Source organism: Chrysemys picta, chromosome 8 (assembly GCF_011386835.1).
Source record: "Chrysemys picta bellii isolate R12L10 chromosome 8, ASM1138683v2, whole genome shotgun sequence".
NCBI classification, from domain to species: domain Eukaryota; kingdom Metazoa; phylum Chordata; order Testudines; family Emydidae; genus Chrysemys; species Chrysemys picta.
In genome coordinates, this window is record NC_088798.1 from 101966986 (window position 1) to 101988887 (window position 21902).

The 21902-nt window shown below is 42.5% G+C and overlaps 1 protein-coding gene across 1 annotated transcript in view; it reads right to left on the reverse strand.

Moving 5' to 3' along the window:
* LOC135973198 (collagen alpha-1(XXIII) chain-like) overlaps positions 1 to 21902 on the reverse strand; it is a 238703-nt gene that overhangs the window by 2249 nt on the left and 214552 nt on the right. Inside the window, exon 3 of the mRNA XM_065555075.1 lies at positions 6451 to 6495. Coding sequence (XP_065411147.1) covers positions 6451 to 6495 — 45 coding nt within the window. The remainder of the gene's footprint in view (positions 1 to 6450; positions 6496 to 21902) is intronic.

Consider the following 21902-nt stretch of genomic DNA (forward strand, 5'->3'; position numbering starts at 1 on the left):
ATGCTCTTATAAAATGCCTCAACCTTGGTCACGAGGCTCAATCGAATTGAATGGATCGCTGTAGATCATCTTTTGCAACATGCAGCTCAGGGCAGTAGAACTTTGATGTCCTGATTGATATCAGAATTATGTTAAACTTTTACTGATAAAGAACAGAATTTGGCTAGGAATTTTCATTAATACTAAAAGTTATAGGAGTCCCTCAAGCGATCTATGAATAAATCAAATTTGATTTTAAAAAAAATATTGTCCAAGAACTACATCATTTCTGACTTGCTCAATGTTTTTCACAGACCCGGTCATGAGACACTTGTCTGCTACAGATGAAAGTCATTTTTTTTTTTAACAAGGCAATAAGCAAAGAAGTTAGTGATGTGCCAAGGGGCTCTCTATCCTTCCCTTAGATGTGGGCACACTGCATGAGGCATTCTCCCTTTTGAGAAATTTGTCAAAATTATGAATAATAAAGTTGACCAGTGAAAATTATTTTCAATGTTCTACAGACGGACTGAAATCAGTTGTAAATTATTATTATTATTATTATTATTACAAGTAAAAATTGGAAACAGCCTTTGTAAATTTGGGATTCCATAACAAATTACTTTGGAGGCATATTTCATAAAGGGAAATAGGAAGACAAAATAACCTACGGAACAAAATCTGAGCCATGTCTGACAGATACCCCATTAACAAACAGTGTTGACAGGATGGCATTCTTATTTATAACCTGCAGCATTTATTACTTCTAGATTTAAACAACTCCTATAATTACGACTTTACATTTAATAGCCAGAGCTCTAAATGCATATAACAGTATTTGAAAATGCTCACAGGCTCCCAAAGGTGGATGTGTTGGAGGAAAAAGAAGTCAGATTAGTTAGCTAACAATCCAGCTTTAGTTATTTAATATTAATACATATTTAGATTGTGGTAGTGCCCAAAGGCCTACCAGGATGGGGCTCTGTGGTGCCAGGCACGATACAAACATATGGTAAGTGACAGCCCCAGGCCCAAAGAACTTACAATCTTTTGCTTTCATTATTTTTGGAATATAGCTCATTCCAAACATGCTGTGCTTCTCTCGTCGACAGAGTTTCTGCCATTTGCGGAGGTCAGAACAGAGCATCTTCACCAGACGCACTGCAGCACTGTACATAAAGATGTGGCCGTAATCAGTTAGACCTTATCTACACTGGGAAAATGTTTAATGTTTGAAAACATATTAACATGATGTTAACAAGATTTTGCCCTTAGTGTGGAAAAGGACAGTTATATTTAAAAACTATATTAGCTAGCTATAGAGGATAACCATGAACAAGCGAACACATTTTTTAAATATCACTTTTCCTTGTCTATACCAGGGTGCCGAGTTGTGTTAGCTAAAAAATGTCAGCTAACACATTTTCTAACAGGATGCGTTTTCCCTCTGTAGAAATTGCTTTGATGGCAACACCTTGGATGAGTTCTTTAGCTTAGATCCCATTTAACTGGTGCTATCTACACTGGTTTCTTCCCAGTGCAGATGAGAAGCCACTCGTGTTGCAGATGAATCAGCTGAGTCAGCCCTCCTGCAATGCCTTGTATATAGAAAATTATCCTAAAGCCTCCTAGTCCCCAGTGCTGAGCACTGTGGGATAAATGCTTCAGAAAGCACTTGGACAGCCATGGACCTGTAGTACGCTCTACAGAAACATACTGTAGCCGTTCTGTCCAGAACAGTTGTGGCTGCCTGAACACGTCAAACGGTTGCAAAGATAAGCGAGACCCACAAGCCAGTTGATGCACTCAATGTTCATGTAGTGGCTTTCTTGCTTTCTGTAGACACACCTGAAAGGTGAGGGTAGGATGGTGCTTCCCAAGTGAGACTGATTAGTTGTTTAAAGTATCTTGGGTCCCATAGTTGCAACGTTAAGATACACTGATTTTTTTTAAAAAGCAGCCTCTTCCAGAAAGCTGTAACCTGAATGCCCATTACAAAGGTGATTCCTTCTTTGTATATAGCTTTGAGACATATCTGCAATTCATGGCATTGGCTGCTCCTCTGTCAGAGACATGGAAATAATTAAATAAGAGCCAGATGACTGCAGGAGTAAATAAAATGGGTCAGAGAGAGTCAATGACTCAATAAATCTGTGGACTGTTTAACTGTACTGACACTGACAAAAATGCTTTCCAAATCTATGCATTGTTCCTGTTTAAACCTGAAGGTCGGTGAAGACCGTTCGAAGAAATCTGGGCTGTAGCCAGGGGTATAAAGGCAAGAAGGGTTTGGGGGACTCAAGCAACCCCCAAATTCACATTTGCTTTGCATGTTCCATAGACATTTTCACAACACTCAGACCATGTACAAACGTGCCTGTGCATTTACTTTTGAAGTGTACAGTCCTGGCTCCGTCCTAACACACTTATGTCCTGACCAGGCCAAAGGACAAGAGCAGGCACATGCAATGGAACTCACAGGGAGAGAGTTTCAAACTGCCCCAGTGCAAGGAGAGAGTTTCAAACTGCCCCAGTGCAGGGCTTCAGATGGGTTTATGGGGAAGTTTCTTTCCACTAAAGGCTGCCTCTGCACTGAAAATTTACAGCACTTATCCCACTGATAGCCTAACATGGTACAGTACTGGCAGGCAGGCAGGCCTATGTATGTGGGGTGGGGAGGGGGCAGCTCTGGAAGGCTGTATCACTTCCAGAAGTGAGCAGCTGCAGCAAGACCAGGAGCCAGGAATTCCCCTCCTATTCCTCCCTTCATGGGTAGAAACAATTTATCTTTTTGTCCCCAATCAGTAAGAGCAGAGGCGGAGGGGAAGGTGATAATCCCTTTGGAACGTGGTATTTAGCACCTATCTGGTTTGGTAAGAATTGCTGAATTCCAAGCAGATTAGCAGAGTGAACCCATTTACGTTTGGCTGCACTAGCACTTTTACCCAGTGTTGGTCTAGCACTAGGCAATTTCACCATGAGTAGCAATAGTGGAATTGCTAACATGCCCAGAATATCAACAGTTTTACCACCTAACTTTGGTTTGCATTTGGCCCAATGGCGCCACAGTTCAGACATGTCCTTTAAGAACTTTAGTTTTTCTAAAGAAATTTTAAATTAATTTTGAAATAGTATTTTATCCACCCCATAAACAATGCCCATCATCAGTTGTCTTCAGTGTGCTTCAAGAGTGACAAACTCTCTGTAAATTCCTATTCATTTATAGCTGTCTAGTTAATTTTTATACTGTCCAAATCTAAACAGAAAAGAAATGGAATTCAGTTGTGTTTTAAATCAAGAAGTGGGTGTGGTTGGAGGAACCAGGCTGATCTCTCCAACATCACTGTGGAAAAGCTGCTCGATTTTAAAACAAATTTATTGAATGCCTCAGATGTATTAGAAAGCTTTAACATTATAATTTTAACAGCTGCCAGAGAAAGGCCTCCCCCAGGGCAAGCCTGAATCAGTGCTGAGCTTTCTGGCACTAAGACAGTATTTGTCTGGAGGCTGTGAAGTTGTAACCACATAGAGTCTCCAGGGAGGGATGCTATCATGCTAGGCAAACAAAATTTTATTCCCATTTATCAGCTGTGGTGAAAGAACAAGAACCTGGTTTATGTGTGGTAAGATTCTGAAACAAATATATAAATATATGTTCAAGCTATCTATGAAAACAAACTTTTGGCAGCTATGCCAAAACCAATACGCAGAGGGAAGTCTGCTCTTTGCCTTTCTTTATATCTGTAATACAGCATGACAATTCTCAAGGGCTTCATTACATAGGCTGCGTGTAACCACTTTGCTGTATCTAGTGTATTGCGTTGTGTGCTTTTGTTTCGTCTCAGAGTAAGGCATAGTTTAACCATCTACCACAAGTGTGTGCCCTAGGAGCCTCCCTGCCAAAAATAACTACAGTTTCTCCTTGGTTTCTCTCCTCAATTACAGAAAAATCTAAAGAGACATACTTGAGTCTCATTAATTCTTTATAATTCCTCTGCTGGTTGTCCGCTGATCCCAGGGCAGTTTTCTGTTCCTTAAGAGGAAGGATATTCTTGTGGTTAATGCACTGAACTGGAACTCAGGAAACCTCAGTTCAAGTCCCTGCTCTGCCACAGACTTCCTGTATCACCGTGGGCAAGTCACTTAATCTCTCTGTGCCTCTGTTCCCCATCTGTAAATTAGAGATAATAGCACTTCCTTTCTCTCACTCTTGGTGCTGTATATGTAAAATGTAAGCAGCTTTTTGGGGCAAGGTTGGTCTCTTACCGTGCCTGTACAGTGCCTAGCACAATGAGGCCCCGATCTCACATTGGGACCCTAGATGCTATTTTAATACTATTGCTACTAGCATCACAATAATCGTATTTTCAGGCAGTTCACGTGAAATATTAAAATGTAGTTTGAGTATGAATTCTCACAGGTTGTCATCCTGAGCCTCAGTGTTGTCTTTAAAATGTTTGATGACTAAATAGATGGACAATGTCGTAAGAGAAAATTCAATAAACTGATGTATTTAAATACTATTCATTGTTTGAATGTTGCAGTTAGCACTTGGTTGAATCTTATAGTCAACCAATAACTTTATGGAGCAGAGTGCAACATTAAGAAATCAAAACCACATGACAGGATACTCCACCTCAACAGTTGGGGTTAGTCAAGCAGAACAGGATTCACTGTAGCAGATTGGATCGCTGTCCCATGAAGTCCAATATCCTTTTGCTGGTTGCAACAATCCCTGATGTTTACCTGGCCCAATATGTGACGTCCTCTAGCCAACAAGCGAAGGAAATTATTTCCTGACCTCTATGGCAATCAGTTCTATGGCCTGAAGTGCATCATTTACCTCGCTCCACCTCCTCCTAACTGCAAATACTGATGGTCATAAAATTATCCAGCCCGTTCTGAAAATTCAGCTAAAGTATTTGATTATATGTTCTCCTGCCGCACTGAGTTCCACAGGCTGACACCATGCTGCACTTTTACGGATACAAAATTTACCTACCCTTAATTCCATCATGTGTGTTCTAGAAGTTCATAGCTGAGTATTTACATCGGTTTGGGATATGAATAGCTTGGGCTTATAGCAGGGGTGGGCAAACTGTTTTGGGCCGAGGGCCACATCTGGGTGGGGAAATTGTATGCAGGGCAGGGGATTGGGGTGTGGGAGGGAGTGCGGTGTGCAGGAAGGGACTCAGGGCGAGGGAGGGGTTATTGAGGGGGCTCAGGGAAGGGAGTTGGGGTGCAGGAGGGGTGCGGGATGCAGCAGAGGGCTGAGGGCAGGGGATTAGGATTCAGGACGGGTGTGGGGTGTACGAGGGGGCTCAGGGCAGGGGATTAGGGTGCAGGATGGGTGTGGGATGTACGAGGGGGCTCCGGGCAGGGGATTGGGGTGCAGAAGGGGTGCGAGGTGCAGGCAGGGGCCTTAGGGCAGGGAGTTGTGGGGTGGGGTGCAGGAAGGGTTCAGGTTCCGGCCTGGCGCCGCTTACCTAAAGCAGCTCCGGGGTGGCAGCGGTCCGTGCCGGGGCAGGCTCCCTGCATGCCTGCCCTGTCCCTGTCCCCGCACCGCTCCAGGAAGCGCTGTAGCCCCTTGGGGGGCGGAGGGGCCCACAGGGCTCCGCGCGCTACCCTTGCCGCGCCTCCAGGTACCTCCCCCCGAAGCTCCCATTGGCTGTAGTTCCCCGTTCCCGGCCAGTGGGAGCTGCGGAGGGCTGTGCCTGGAGGCAAGGGCAACGTACAAAGCCCTCTGCCCCTCCTCCGGGGGGGCCACAGGGATGTGGAGCTGGCCACTTCCGAGAGTGGCACGGGGCCTATGGTGCCATGGCTGGCGGTGCCACGGGTCGGATCCAAAGCCCTGACGGGCCGGATCTGGCCCGCAGTTTGCCCATCCCTGTCTTATAGCAACAGATGTTGCACCATCTGAGAATATTTTCGGCTTGCCCTTGAAATGAAACACAACAAGTTAGACTTAGAATTCACTCATTCCTGACTCCCAGTCTGTGAACATTTTAATAGACCACACAAGGTGTATAATGTATAAGTAATCCTAAAATAACAAGCCAGTGTATGGTTCCCGAGACACTGTACATGTGCCTTTTATATTTCTCTCTGTATTATTACCTGCTATGACTATTCACATGCCTACCTCCCTTCTCCCTGTCCTATCTTTCTTTGAAAAAGAATGGGGCACACATGGCAAAAGGAAAAAAAGCAGCAGACTAATAAATTACACACAGACACACACGTGTGTAATCAATGTGGCAGTGCCCCTTTAAGTCACTGCGGCTAGGTCAGACTAGAGCTGAAGGGTTTTAACATCAGTAGATAACCTATTGTGCATGGGAGATCATCGGACTTCTTCGTTTCACAGGTCAATTAGATAAAGGTGGCTAGTATCTTTATCAAGCAGTTCAAGTACTGTTCCAGTTATCATTTGGGTGCACCACACTCCACAGGAGGAAACATGAGGCTTACCAGGTTCTCCTCGTCGACCCGGCTTTCCCCGCCTTCCTGGAGGGCCTGTGGAAATGAGAGAAAAGAGCTATTTATTACATGGAAATCACTGTCAGAGGAAATGAACCTCACAGGCAACAGGACCAGGAGAGAATATGCAACAAGCCATTCCTTTTAAAGTCAAAGCTTCCTCACATCTGCGCCATCCTCCCCTATGAATCAACTGAAAAACAGTAGGCCCTAAAGACACATTTTAGTATGTCCAGTATCGCAAAAAACTGTTTTGGAGAAAATGCCTCTCTTTGCTGATCCATTGCTACAGCACATGAAGGGAATGCTCTCCCCTTTACCATTCCATTTGGAGGGGAGTTCTCTGTGACGTTACACCCCATATTCTTCATAAAAATATGGTTATGATATGAACATGGTATAACTAAGATATACTTTATGCAAGATGGGTCTTGTAAGAGGACAGTGCAGCCCTGAAACAATCTGTCCCCCTTACTCACCATTTTGAGGCTCCTGTGGGATGTGCGTGCTCTGTTTCGGACGGGAAAATTATGCTATTGTGTAGACCCTGTGTGTTTTCTACTCCTTAAGTGCGGGGGGAATCATTACTCTGTCTGGTATAAACAATGCTGCCTCTGTTAAATGTTGCATTTTGCCTATACAGCTGCATCAACCTTGAGACCCTCTTATCGCCTGCTCAGAGACTGCAAAGACTCAGGAAGAGACCGCGAAAAAGCAAAGAAGACATGCTGCAAGAAGTGATGCGGCAATCTATTAAAGAGAATGAGAAAGCACAGGACTGGAGGGAGAGAGAAAGCAGGATCCGCCAGGAAAACGCAGCACACCGGCGGCAAAGCACCGCGCACCGGCAGCAAAGCACTGATAGGCTCATAAGCATCCTGGAGCACCAAGTAGACGATATCCAGGAGCTGTAGCCCTCCCCGCCCCCCCTTGTCCCAAAACTCTGTCCGTTGTGCCCCACTGTCACCTCCACCCACTTTCCCCAACTTCCGTGTTCTTCACGCCACCCGCTGCCTCCAACACCAGTATCTTCACCACCCAGCCCTGAAAACCATGACCCTTACCCTCTGCACTCAACCCCCATCACCATGCAGTATAGCTGTCCTGAAGTGCAGCACTCACTGCACAGCACACCAGACAGGACATACGCGAATCTGTGATTGTGCTGTTCCCCACTCCACCCCCTTGTTTCTTTTCAATAATTACTTTTTTTTTCTTTTCAATAAATGGATTCTTTGGCTTTGAAAACATTCTTTATTATTGCATAAAGTAAAAGACTCCTTAGCCCAGGAAATAAACAGGCACTGCAAGTCTGCTTGTCTGCTAAGCAGACACTGATTCCTAAAGATTGGAACTACTGCATTTCACTCCCGTGCAGGGCACCAGATATCACTGCTGGTTTTCAGCCCCAAATTGCTCCCTCAAGGCATCCCTAATCCTTGCAGCCCCGTGCTGGGCCCCTGTAATAGCCCTGCTCTCTGGCTATGCAAATTCAGCCTCCAGGTGTTGAACCTCGGAGGTCCATGCCTGAGTGAAGCTTTCACCCTTCCCTTCACAAATATTATGGAGGGCACAACACGCGGATATAACCGTGAGGATGCTGTTTTCGGCCAAGTCCAGCTTCCCATACAGAGATCGCCAGCGGCCCTTTAAAGGGCCAAAGGCACACTCCACAGTCATTCGGCACCAGCTCAGCCTGTAGTTGAACTGTTCCTTGCTGCTGTCAAGGCTCCCTGTGTAGGGTTTCATGAGCCACGGCATTAACGGGTAAGCGGGATCTCCAAGGATCACAATGGGCATTTCAACTTCCCCTACCGTGATCTTCTGCTCAGGGAAAAAAGTCCCGGCCTGCATCTTCCTTAACAGCCAAGTGTTCCGAAAGATGCGTGCGTCATGCACCTTTCCGGGTCAGCCTGTGTTAATGTGATGAAACACCCACAGTGATCCACAAGCGCCTGGAGAACCATAGAGAAATACCCCTTCCGATTAACGTACTCGGATCCTAGGTGGGGTGGTGCCAGAATAGGAATGTGCGTCCCATCTATCGCCCCTCCACAGTTAGGGAACCCCATTTGTGCAAAGCCATCCACTATTTCCTGCACGTTACCCAGAGTCACGGTTCTTCTGAGTAGGATGCGATTAATGGCCTTGCAAACTTGCATCAACACAATTCCAACGGTCGACTTTCCCACTCCAAACTGGTTTGCGACCGACCGGTATCTGTTTGGAGTTGCCAGCTTCCAGATTGCAATAGCCACCCGCTTCTCCACTGGCAAAGCAGCTCTCAATCTCGTGTCCTTGCGCCGCAGGGTGAGGCGAGCTCCTCACACAGTCCCATGAAAGTGGCTTTTCTCATCCGAAAGTTCTGCAGCCACTGCTCATCATCCCAGACTTCCATGATGATGTGATCCCACCACTCGGTGCTTGTTTCCCGAGCCCAAAAGCGGCGTTCCACGGTGCTGAGCATGTCCGTGAATGCCACAAGCAATTTCGTGTTGTACGCGTTACACGGCTCGATAGCATCGTTGGACTCCTCACCCTCACTGTCACTTTGGATCTTAAGGAATAGTTCAACAGCCAAACATGACGTGCTGGCGAGACTCGTCAGCATACGCCTCAGCAGTTCGGACTCCATTTCCCGCAGACAGATCGTGCTGCACAGAAACCGTTGAAAGATGGCGCCAAAGGTGGACGGAAACAAAGGGATTTCTGGGATGCGAAGCGATGCATCATGGGGCATTGGGACAGGACCCAGAATCCCCCGCACCCACGCCCCCTTCCCACAACCCACGGCGCCAGAATGGGAAAAGGTGCTCTGTGGGATAGCTGCCCATAATGCACCGCTCCCAATAGCACTGCAATTGCCGCAAATGTGGCCACGACAGTGCGCTGGGCAGCTGTCAGTGTGGACAGACTGCAGCGCTTTCCCTACTCAGCTGCACGCAGTCAGGTTTAACTCCCAGCGCTGTACATCTGCAAGTGTAGCCAAGGCCTGTGTCTCCAGCGGGGTGTGGCCCTGCCTGTGTGTGTGCTGCAAGAGGCCAGAGAGCCTAATCCAGCAAAGCAGGGAGAGGGAACCCAGGCTGGTTGGACAGGAGAGGCTCAGTTAAACCCCAGCACATCAGGTGACATCCCGGATGGAGAGGTGGAGTGTCCAACCTGTCGCATTCTCATTATATAATATTTTGCAATCGCCCTGTTGGAATAAAGCAGCCATTTTTCTGAGCTGGCAATTCCCATGATCCTTGAGACATGTGAATTGCATGATGAGGTCAAAAGAAAACACATGTTTGCAGTTGGTTGTCGACCCTTAGCAGGCTGGTTCTGGAGGAGTTCTCACTGTCTGATATGGACAATGAAAAATAAAAATCAAGAAACGGCACTGCTCATTTTCATCAGGAAAACCCCAGTGTTTCCCAACTATGCGGCTATTCTATTTCCAGCCCTGCCTACTGTTGTTTGATGGGGAGAGAGAAAATGGAACAGAGTCATTAAATATTCCTGCCCCTTTTACAAAGAACTCACAATTTGCATGAACGATTCCTTTTCTTAATAAGTAATGGAGTCCCTAGCCAAGCTCTGGAGTTCCCCTTCTCAGTGCTAATACACTTTTAGGCATAGTCTCCAAACATTTTATTTGCAAGCCTCCCATTGACACAAACGTACATTCCAGAGGCAAACTGAAAGGAGGATATTACTCTTCAGTGTTGTTTAGTATCAAGAAATTGAATTCCATTTACAAAGAAAGGATTTTTAATTTCTACCCCTCATTCTTGTGATCTGCAAATCTTTTTGTTTTAGGTTCCAGAGGTTTGCTAGCAAAAAAAAAAAAAAAAATGCATTAGCTAAATGGTCATAGTTTTAATTCACTGCAGTATGTGGTCTCATAGTTTTTACTCCAAAAGATGACAAATTTCAAAATTTTCTAACATATTTTCTAACAAAATTTTACTGAACTTATACCCAAATACCCGCATTTAAAAGGGTGTGGGAAGTACAAGACAGTGGAGAACTTTAGACCTTTTTCTGTACTCTGAAAGAATCTGTCTCTGACATTGATCTAAAAGGAACTTTCCTTAGTAAACAGAAAACATTGCCCAGGTTTTCAGAAACGTTTCACGGCACCTAGTCCAAGTTTGAAGTGAACCTAGGCAGGGTCTTGGCTTAATTTGGAAACCATGGATGGATTATAGGTTCTGCTTGGTTTCAACCCATAGCGGACCTTTAGTTGCGTTTTGCTTTGAGTCTTTGGGTCTGATTGAATCCAAAACCAAGAAGGTTCACACAAAATGTTATGACCCAAAACTGCTCAGTTTTGCAGAGCTGTGGTCTCAAAAACTCTGTTGTATAACTTGAATAGCCAATAGATATCAGCTGAGCAAGCATCACAGATCCCTTCTACCCTGACTTCTGCCCATGAACCATGAACTTTCCCCCAAGGAATGAGAAGGTAAATTGGTCTTTATGCTGAAACAGCTTGCTAAAACTGCACTGCAGTTTTCTTATGCTGATTACCGGACAGTGGACTTATGTTGCAAAATTCTCCTTCCTTCTAAGTGAAGCCATATGAAACAATCCACTTTACTTGGCGTGCTGAACCAATCAGTTGGTTCAGGCTATCCTCTGAGATGACTCACTTTAACTTAAAAAGGACTGACTAATAAAGACAACTTGAAGAATGGCTAGAGACCCTGGGATGGTGGGCGGGAAGGGGGAATAAAAGGATTTAACTAGTTCAAGCTAAAAGAGACGAACAGAAGAGAATGGAAAGTCCTAAATCATCTCTCTAAGTGGAACTGGCATAGTGATATAAAATCCATTTCCAAAGTAGAATACAAACTATGTAATTGCATCTGCAAAGAAACAGGGTCCAAGGCAAGTTCACTAACTATACAATTATGATTATTTATTAAGTGGTAATGTACGCCACCCTTCCCCCCTCCCCCACCATGGTTTTGTGAATCTAGCCACTTGCTTTTGTGTAAAAAAAAAAAAAAATTGTTACAATGGCCTGGGAACTAATGTTTCAGTTTTGGTTTGAACAAAATGTTTTTGTTTGTTTGTTTATTTTAACAATTTTTTCTAGTCACAAAAAATTCTGAAAATTTTCATTTGCAGCATGATCTGACCCAGTTTTATTTTCGTGTTTTAGAAATTCCAGTGAACTGAAAAAAATCAGCTATTTGCCCAACTCTGCTCACAGAGCAATGAATAATGAATGTGCCTCAAGTGCAGGTCAGTACTTGGAATATGATTTTTTGCTTGGAAGACAGACAAAATGAATGCCTCTCCATCTAATTGTGCCCTATTCATTTTGAACCATACAGCAGCAAAAATTAAACTAAAGTTCAAGGGCCCCAGGGCTGAAAGTTCTCCCACAACTAAGACTACCATTCATGTCAAAGGGGAGTTTTGCCTGCATATGACGGCACTATCACACACTTGATCATGTAGTGATACATCCTGTTCACCTTACTTTTGCAGAACTCCAATTTACCTTTTTTTTTTTTTTTTTTACACAAGGATAAGGTGGGCAGAAGTTTACCCATAAAGTATCAGTGACAAATGCCAATTATACCTTATCACAAGAACAGGAATGTGCACAGGAGACAAAGGTCAAGGAACCAGATTTGATTTGATTACGAGGGGGAAAGAGTCAACCACATGTGGCACAATGGGACCTGCTTTCCTGGTATGGAGAGAATTATGGCAGTTCATTGAGCGGGTCTGGCACCGCATTGCCCTATTTGCAACTCCCTTGGGCAGACTAGCTCAACTAGCCATAATTTACTGAACTGCTGGAAAACGTATGGCTTGAAACTTTCCCAATATTTTACAGTTCATTATGAGTTTTAAAACAGTGTTGATTTCCATGTTTCATTTACTAGCCCACTGTTAGACAATATAAATGACCACTACACAATATAACAACTAGTCTGTTCTACACTGCAGTGTGAACTTTTTACCTTGTTACTGAATGGCATTATTTCATTGTGCATATCAGCTATTCCTTGTAATGTTTCCAGACAGCAATATTTTTCATGCTCTTTTCTTGTATTCCAGTTACTAAACTTGCAGTCTTACTAGAAAGCTACTAATGGTTCGTTATTGTCAGTGCTCACGTCTCATGTGCTGGAATAAGACTGTTTAGTTTGAATGTGACAAGATGTTTAGAAATAGACTGCTTTATGCTTTGTATTTATTCTCCTCTCCAAAAATATCTCGCATGAAAATGTAAATAAAGAACTCTCAGCACTGATATGGGATGGCCGATGAGGTTAGAAAAAAAGGCATAGTTATTACCCAAGTGACAGTAAGGCAACATAAATCTTAATTATATTGAACCAGCATCAAACTACATGAGGTTAAACAACAATTTATAATCCTTAACAATTATCTTCAAATGAATTATAAAACCTCAATTTTCTTTGTGTTCTTCTAACAAGGACTGAAGTAGGATAACTAGGAAAACCTTAATTCCACACTACACAGGAGTTGAAATTAAGCCTGGCTTTTTAAGTCTTTTCTACACTAGAGAGATTTTTTTTTTAAATGTTTCTTGCCATTGCTAGCATTCAGCTGAACTGGAGATAACAACATTGGGACACCAGCTGTAGAGACAGCCCTCTATGAGCTAGTGCTTAGGGTAGCACCACATCATTCTAACCTTGCATGCGAGCAAGTCTAATTGAAATGATGCTGACAATCTCAGCAGCAGCCCACAGTCCATATACACCAGATAGCCGATGTTGGCAACATTGGTTCATCTGATCACTTTTATCGACAGCGGGAAGTTTTTCGGAAATGTCTCTAGTTTAGCAAAGAATTAAAAGAAAGATAAGTTATTCCCAACTTCTGTGTATTGTGTGTGTTTTTATAGAGAACAAGGTTGACTACTAAATTTGTAGCTTCGGAGGACCATGGTATATCTTATAGTGAGGTTACTAGCCCGTATTTTATAAATGCTAGTGGGGTCAGGAACTCTGCTGCCTTTGGGTTCGGTCACTTAGCAACCCAATGACTCCGCTGGGCCCAATAAACCCTCACTAAGTCACTGTGCTCCCTGATTGGTCAGAAGAGCCAACTGACCACCATTTAAACCCTGTAGCAATACAATGGGTGCTCAATGTGTTGTTCTACTCCTGCAGCAGCACCAGACCTACTTCCTGCTTTCTGTCTGGCCCTTGCTCCAACCCCTTCTGCTCCACTCCTGCCCTAGTCCCTGCCTACCTCTGTACTTCTGATTCCTGACCCTGGCTTGTCTCCTGACCATGACTGCAACTCTGCCCTTTGGTTCTGTCCTGGCTCTAACTATTGGCTTGTCTCTTGACATATCAGTGGTTCTGCCCTCTGATTCTGCTCTGACCACTAGGCCAGACTCCTGCTCTGACCACTAGGTTGCACTGCTTACACCTCCATGTGTGACTGTGAGGTTTTTTTCCCTTCAGTTTGGCCATACATCAGTAATAATGGGATCATCAATAACTTGAAAATAGTGACTAAAGTTGTCTTGACCCTTTAATCGGTATCAAAACCCCCTCTCCTTTGAGTGCATCATCCATGTGGAAACGAAAGGCAGTACGACTGCTTATGACAAGTGCCAAAGTAAGTATTCAATACTTCAAAAATCTTTGCACCATGTAACCTTAGATAAAACCACTGAATAAAACAAATGAAATGCACATTTTCCTTCATTCAATTTGTTTCATGTCTTCCACAAGAGCACTGTTCTTGCAATTTCATGTGTTACACACATCCTGTAGCATTTGCTGGAGTGTTAACAAAAGAAAAACTGCATTAGCTGAAGACTGACATATTTTAAAAGATGTATCAGTTATTTTAATTGCAGGTTATCAAAATTCTTTCCCCCCCATATTATGGAATCCCTTTCCAATCAAGTAGTATTACACAAACTCTGGCTTTCCTGGTTTCACTCACAGGTCTCTGAGCAGAATTGGGATACATCAGCATAAAAAGCTTCAGTACAGGGAAATAGATTTCCATCTACCTAGTCACAGAACAAGTCACATGGGTTTTCCTGACCAAATTTCTGAAAAAAATTGACTTGAGGATAAATGTGACCAGCACCATAAAAAGAACACATTGCACTTACTACCTTTAGGCCAAGATTTTCTGAAGTGACTCCTGATGTGGGGTTCCCAACTTGAGACACCTGAAGCGGATGTGGTTTGCTGAAATTTTTGAGAACTCACCTTTTGAAAATTAGGCCTCTGTAAAGCATCTCACACTGGGCTCCCAAAAACGTAGACACCCAAGATCACTAATCACTTTTGAAAAACTTGACCTTAGCCTCCAATAGCTGCACTAGCAAACTTAATGAGAAACTTTTCATTTTCTAATTACTACTAGCAAAAGGGCTGAAGCAAGATGACACCACTATGTTAAGCACATCCAACAGGATTCAATCAAAACACACCAAAGGATTAAAGGAATGGGGATGTCTAAAATGAACCTTCCCACACCATTACAGAGCGGTCTGTGCACATCAAAATAGAAGCACATTTAGGAACCACTCTCCTCTCCCTTTACCCAGAGGTCAGAATGTATCAATTAAGAAGGTTTATGTAAACACCAAGGCAGACAATAGATTAGTTTTAATTGCTCAACGTTGTCTGGTCTGGAAAAACCGGTAAATTATAATCCCAATTTCCCATTCAAAACCCATTTATTCTCAGCCCTACAGAATAAGTCTTTACTCCCATATGTTGCACTGCCCAACTACTACTGGTTAAGAGACTGATTTAATCATCCTGGAAATACACATTTGAAATTTATTTTGATTTTTTCCTCCAAACATAACATAATATTGAAGAAAGGAAACAAGAAAATCCTCTCTCATTCACAGTCTCTGTTCCATTGATTTCAATGGGATCGCATGGAGGTCGGGGTGGACAACATGTGTCCCATGATCAGGAGAGATCACACGTTCTATGTTTCAGTAGCTTGTGAACACTGAGTGGCAAGGTGTCCCAGTCTATTCACATAGCCTGAAACTCACTCCTGTGCAGAGGACCAGCACAAAGAGAGGTGCGTATGTGGTGCATAGGCCAGGTGCTATCTCCTTGTCTGGGGAGTGAATTTCACCCTTTAAGGAAAACCAAATAACAGTCAATTGACATCAAATGTTCACTGAGACTGAGGAGAGCGATGCACTTTAACTAAAGACATTACAGCTCATCTAGAAGGCCAGAGGCATCTTTGGGGACATCCCATAATATAACTGATTTTCTTAATTCTGGTTAACTTCCATTCCTCTTACCTTAAGCAAACTCTTTTTGCAATGAACATTTGAAGAGTTAACTGAAGTGGAATCTTAGCATTTTACCACATGTTTAAACTACTGAAAAGCCCAACCCTGCTCCCTTTGGAAGTAATGGAGATTATGCCATTGCTTTTAATGGCAGCAAGTCTGAGCCTAAAACTGCAGAATTTAATGCTGTAATATATATTTTAGGAAACTGGTTCTCTTTTCTACCCTCACCAGGCAGCTTCTTCAGATTGTCAGTGGATTCAGCTCTTTTGTTTATTCATTAGCGTACAAGATAAAAATGAATTTTTATTTAAGATATACGTTAAGAAGTAACTGGAATAAAGCCACAATTGCACTTAGGTTGATTTTTCCCTTTCTTTTGTTATGACTGCTCTCTCTCTTGCTATTTTCAGATAACACCCTGGCATGGCTGCAGCACAAAACACATATGGTAAAGGGCAGGAATGGAATTATGGAATACATTTTTTTTTTTAAGACAAGAGGACGCTTATGTTTTGGCAGCTGTGCATCCTGCCATATGCGGTTGTACCGTTTAAATGATAGATTTCTATTTCTCACATTTGCTTCTAGACAGCTGCTTCAGTGCAAATCCAGGACGAGGCTGATCACTTTGAAAATCTTTGATAAATTAAACACACACACACACAGACCTTCATGTTTCTTTGTCAGCACAATGGCGCTCCCCATTCATCTGACCCACCAGGTAAAAACAGTGTATGCAATGACAGATTAATTTACTGCATTCCTAAAGGAAATCTACTTTCCATTAGTTACAAATGTGATTATTTAATTATTTAGAATTAAATAATAGTAAAGAAGATATCTATACAAAAGCTCTTTGTGTCCTGATGCTTAACTGATGTTTTAATGTCACCATGGCACCCAGCAGCATTAAAAAGCAACCGAACTGAAACAATTAACTCACTTTAACAAGCAAATCGACTACAAGAAACCACCTTTCCAACCCTCATCGTTCTCCAGGAACATACCACTGCTCTCTCCAAAAACCCTGTCCCAAACTAGCTTTTGCTGTGTGTCCTCAAGGTCCAAGGCCCCCAAATTCTACTTTTATCAGACCAAAATAAGAAGCAAGTTTTAGATTCCTAGATCCCTCACAGTTTGTTACTGAATTCATTAATTTAACACTGCTAAATGCAAATGATTGTCAGTAGCTTCCAATGCAACTGATTTGCATGGCAGTAACTTATTTAGAATCCAGGGCCATCTGTTCCTTTATTCAGAAGAAATGCATTAATTAACATTGCACTTGGGCAACTGACAACTCAGGATGATAAACTTAATCCAGCATTTCAGTCAAAGGATGGGAAAGCCTCAAGTTGTTAAAATAAACACTGAAAAGTTTAGATATTCCTGCAAACTATCAGATCCTTGCTAGGTCTGCAAAACTGGCCTGGAAAATTTGACTAGAACAGAGTCCCACTTACCATTGTAGCGGGAAATGAAAAATAGAAACATTCATCTGGGCATTTCAAAGCCTCTAAAAGGATTTGGATCAAAATTAAACGGACTAAAAGCCCTTTGTGGCAGAGGCCATTCTTCTGTTATGTGGATACAGAACCTAGCCCAGTTGGGGGTCCCTGTGTCATGACTAGGCCTCCTAGGTTCTACTGCTATAGGAACAATAAACAATAAGCATAAGGTCTTCTCGTTTTATCCCAAAAGGTCTATTACTATCCATAACTTGCCCAAACACCAAAGTAGAGCTATCTTCACATAAGAGCTCCTTATGATTTCAGATTGGTTCCAGTAGAGAGACAGGTCTGGTCTACACTACCGCAGTAAATTGATCTAACTTGCGCAACTTCAGTTCTGTGAATAACATAACTGAAGTCGACATAGTTAGATCCACTTTCCGCAGTGGCTACACTGCGCTGTGTCGACTGGAGAGTGTCTCCCGTTGACTTCCCTTACACTTCTCGGGGAGGTGGAGTATACAAATCTCCCATCGATTTAGCGTGTCTTCACCAGACCCACTAAATCAGCACTCACTGCATCAATTGCAGCAGTGCCAATCTACCGTTAAGTGTAGACATGCCCATAGTAAACAGATACCACAAAATAAACTTCAGCATGCACTAAGGAATACCATTCTGTACAATAATAGATATATGGTTCTGAGTTACATTTGTTAGGAGCCCATTGTATTGTGGAAGTAGTGGGTTGAAAATGTTTGGAACAAAGGCAAATCACCACAGGACTCAACATGTGCCTGGGAAGGTTCTGCCAATATAAGTCAGTGACCACAACCAGTTGGCAAACTCCTGTTATTTGAGAGCACAATATGAATCTTATGATATTATTCCATTGTCTCATGTGGCACTGTACTATGTCTCAAGGGTGGAGCAAATCAAACATCATAGCAGCAACTTGAGTCTGGAATGAAAGAGACTTGCACTTTCTGCCATACATCAAGGGGAAATGGTTTAACACTCATCAACAATGACAATAGTGAACAACCAGAAATCCTATAATGTACATAAGAAGGAGTTTGTTCTCCTTGCTTTGATAAGAATTAATCAATCATACATACACATCAACACTATGTCACTTGTAGTGCCAAGGGTACTGTGTGGGTGACTGATTCTCACAGTAACTTGAAATACCACCACATGGTCAACTACAACAAGGTCAAATTGATGCATTTGGTCAACACACAGAGATAGCATTTGTGGGTAGAGAATAGAATTTTAGGGGCAAAAACAACACAAGACCACACACTGGAAAGCCATTCTGGTTTGATGGACTTATTTAAGTATACAAAGCAAAGGATTGCTCTAGTTGAGTAAGCAGATTTGCACATACCAACTCTGAGCTTGTTTACAAACAGTCAACAGGCGTACGTGCATGTGGAGAACATTCCATATAGCTAGTGTGTTTCTAGTAAGTGGCAACAATGTAATTCATTTTCCTGATCGCTCCTAGAACTGCAAGACATTTCCATAAACATCTATAAGATGATACAGTTTGTTTATCACTTTACGGTATTAAGTTACTTAAGTCAATTTAGTTATATTTTTAAACTCTAATGGGGCACTTACAACTGACAAAGTTAGAGTCATCTTTGGTAAGAGATGCATTTTCGGACCATTTAAATAATTAAGGAAATTTATACCATGTGCATTAGCCTCATGTAATCTCACACCAAAGGAAATTTTCTTGTTCAATCTCCAGTATTATTCAATGTGACAGCCCATCAATCAGTGAGAAACTGACAACAGATTATGACGACAGATGGACTGTGCAATGGTTCATATATCCCAGGAATGATCCCCATAACGACACAGACAAGTGCGTATATGATAAAGGCTTAAACCAAAAAACATGTCCTTTGTATTTAAAAACATCGTTCCATCTACAGCAGGGGTCGGCAATGTTTGGCACGCGGCTCGCCAGGGTAAGCACCCTGGCGGGCCGGGCCAGTTTATTTACCTGCTGACGCGGCAGGTTCAGCCGATCGCGGCCCCCACTGGCCGCGGTTCGCCGTCCCGGGCTAATGGGGGCAGTGGGAAGCGGCGCGGGCGAGCGATGTGCTGGCCCTGGCTTCTCGCCACCCCCATTGGCCCGGGATGGCGAACCACGGCCAGTGGGGGCCGCGCTCGGCCGAACCTGCCGCGTCAGCAGGTAAACGAACTGGCCCGGCCCGCCAGGGTGCTTACCCTGGCGAGCCGCGTGCCAAACGTTGCCGACCCCTGATCTAGAGTGAACACATTCAAGGACACGATTAATGGGCAGTACGGAATTTTGACAAGATTTTCTATACTCTGTCTCTACGCACTCTAAAAGAGAAACCTGGCAAATGCAAACCATAAAGAGCTTGTGGAAAACAGACAGATTTATCTTAAATATAAGTCCATGATGGTTGCATGGGCAATACTAGCAGGCGCAGCTATCATTCATGTTACAAATGATGTGTAACAAAATTAGTTTTCCTGTTTCAAAATTCATCCAGTCTTGCACTATTTCATAGCACAGTTTCAACATCTTTTAAAAACTCGTTAAAAACATCACATTTCCTTTCTGTTCCAAAATCCCATCATAATGCCTTCAGCATGCAGAATATATTTATTTTGACCTTTAAAGGATTAACATGTTTTGCACGTGTTACCTCACAAAAGCATCATTAGTAAGAACCTGAACTCCTTTCGAATAAAGGGATCGAGAGTAATATAAGTTTCATGCAAAAATGTTTTAGACAGCTTCTGGAAATGCTAATTATGTCTATAAATATACCTTACGGAAGAAAAAAATCCTTCCATGTTCATAACATATGGAATGGAAGCACCATAGTTAGTAAGTTTATTCCGTATGTAGATTTAGCAACACCCACATGATGGTGCCAGGTTATGCTACCGCACGTATAAGTCAAGGGAAATTTGAGAATACTAGTCAGAGAAATTTTGCTCTAAAGTGACATGCTGTGATTTTACTAATACTGCCCTTTGACATTTCCATGCCCTCAATCCACAAGGTCAACGCAAACAGTAGCAATTCATCTTGAAGATTAATAATGTCAGTTTAGATTTCTGTAGGGGACTTGGAACTCTCTCTAATCAAGCCAAGAGATGAGCAGCAAGCTATTTCTGATGAGGCTTATGAAATTTAAGTAGAAGATAAACTTAATCTGTTATGATTTGTATATCAGTTTATTAATGAACACGGAAAGATAATACAAATAAATCTAAGACCTTGCTCTGGTTAAAATATGGGTAATGAAGGCTGTTTCTAAGTATGTTTACCCTATATAAAATATATAGTGAACCGTATAATGAAGTTACAGCACTATCTACTGAAGAATCCAACATCTTTCATCACTTAGTGGAGAACCAGACACAGATGATAGATATTTAGGAGAAAAAACGATAGCTATTTGGGATTAAAGAACACCAGACAAGAGATTCTGATGCGTGAAGCTACATAAGATATATCTAATCTGAAGAGTTTACTAAACAAATGTGCAATATTGGCAGTACTAGTCAAGGGAGATCTCGTAAAACAAATTTCAATTTCACAAAGAAATTATTTAAAAACAAAAATTCCGATATTCATGACATAGCAAGCATCTCATTTATAGAGCGACACCCAGCCTCTGTGACACTGCACCTTGCCAACTGCTTGGCAGCCGCACCAAATTTGCATGCACAAACTTACATACTGTTTTAAAATGAACATGAACACAGACACACTCAATATTTGCTTGTATTTGCATGTGTGGGGTGTGTGTGTGTGTGCGTTTTAAAGAGAATGTGGAATAAGAACTCAATTGTATTTTAAATTACAAAACACACACCAATTTCTGCCCTGCCTTCACATACCAATGTTCACATAAAGTTGCTGATGTTCTGGTACAGGCTTCTGTTCACTAGAGAACCAAGTGAATTCTGGGGAAAGAAAACCATATGTTCCAGAAGCATTATTACCATATTGGCAATGAGAAAGGGGTTCCCCTCAGAGCGTATCACAAATTGGGAGGAATACATCAGACCTATGGCAATCCCAAACCTTTACCTCAAAGCTGGATAGTTGTTGTATCGGTAGATACATTTTCAAACACCATTACTTGATAGTCACTATCTCCAAACTCTGATTTTGTAATTGCTTTCTAGTTCCAGGGATCAACTAACTTTTCTATACAGTGCAGGAAATTCCACAAACTCACTCTCATTCCAACACCCCCTCCCTCCCCAATACAAGGAGAAATTTCTGGGTACAAAAGGGCACTTTGACATAGCAAAGAAAGCCATAAAAACAGATGGCTGGAAGTTGAAACCAGACAAATTCAAATTAGAAATAAGGCATGATTTTTTTCATTGAGAGAGGGTGATTAACCATTGGAATAAGCTACTAAGGAAGTGGTAGATTCTCCATGTCTTGAAGTCTTCAAATCAAAACAGAAGGCCTTTCTGGAAGATCTGCTTTAGTCTACCACAAGTTATTGGGCTCATTACGGGAGTCACGATGAAATTCTGTGGTCTGTGTGATATAGGAGGTCAGATTAGATGATCTAGTGGTCGATTCTGGCCCTAAAAATCGATGAATTTACACTAAAAGTAGTAGACTATTTCATAGATTGTAAAAGCCAGAAAGCACCAGTAGAGCATGACAGTGCAAAAATATGACATGGAAATTGTGC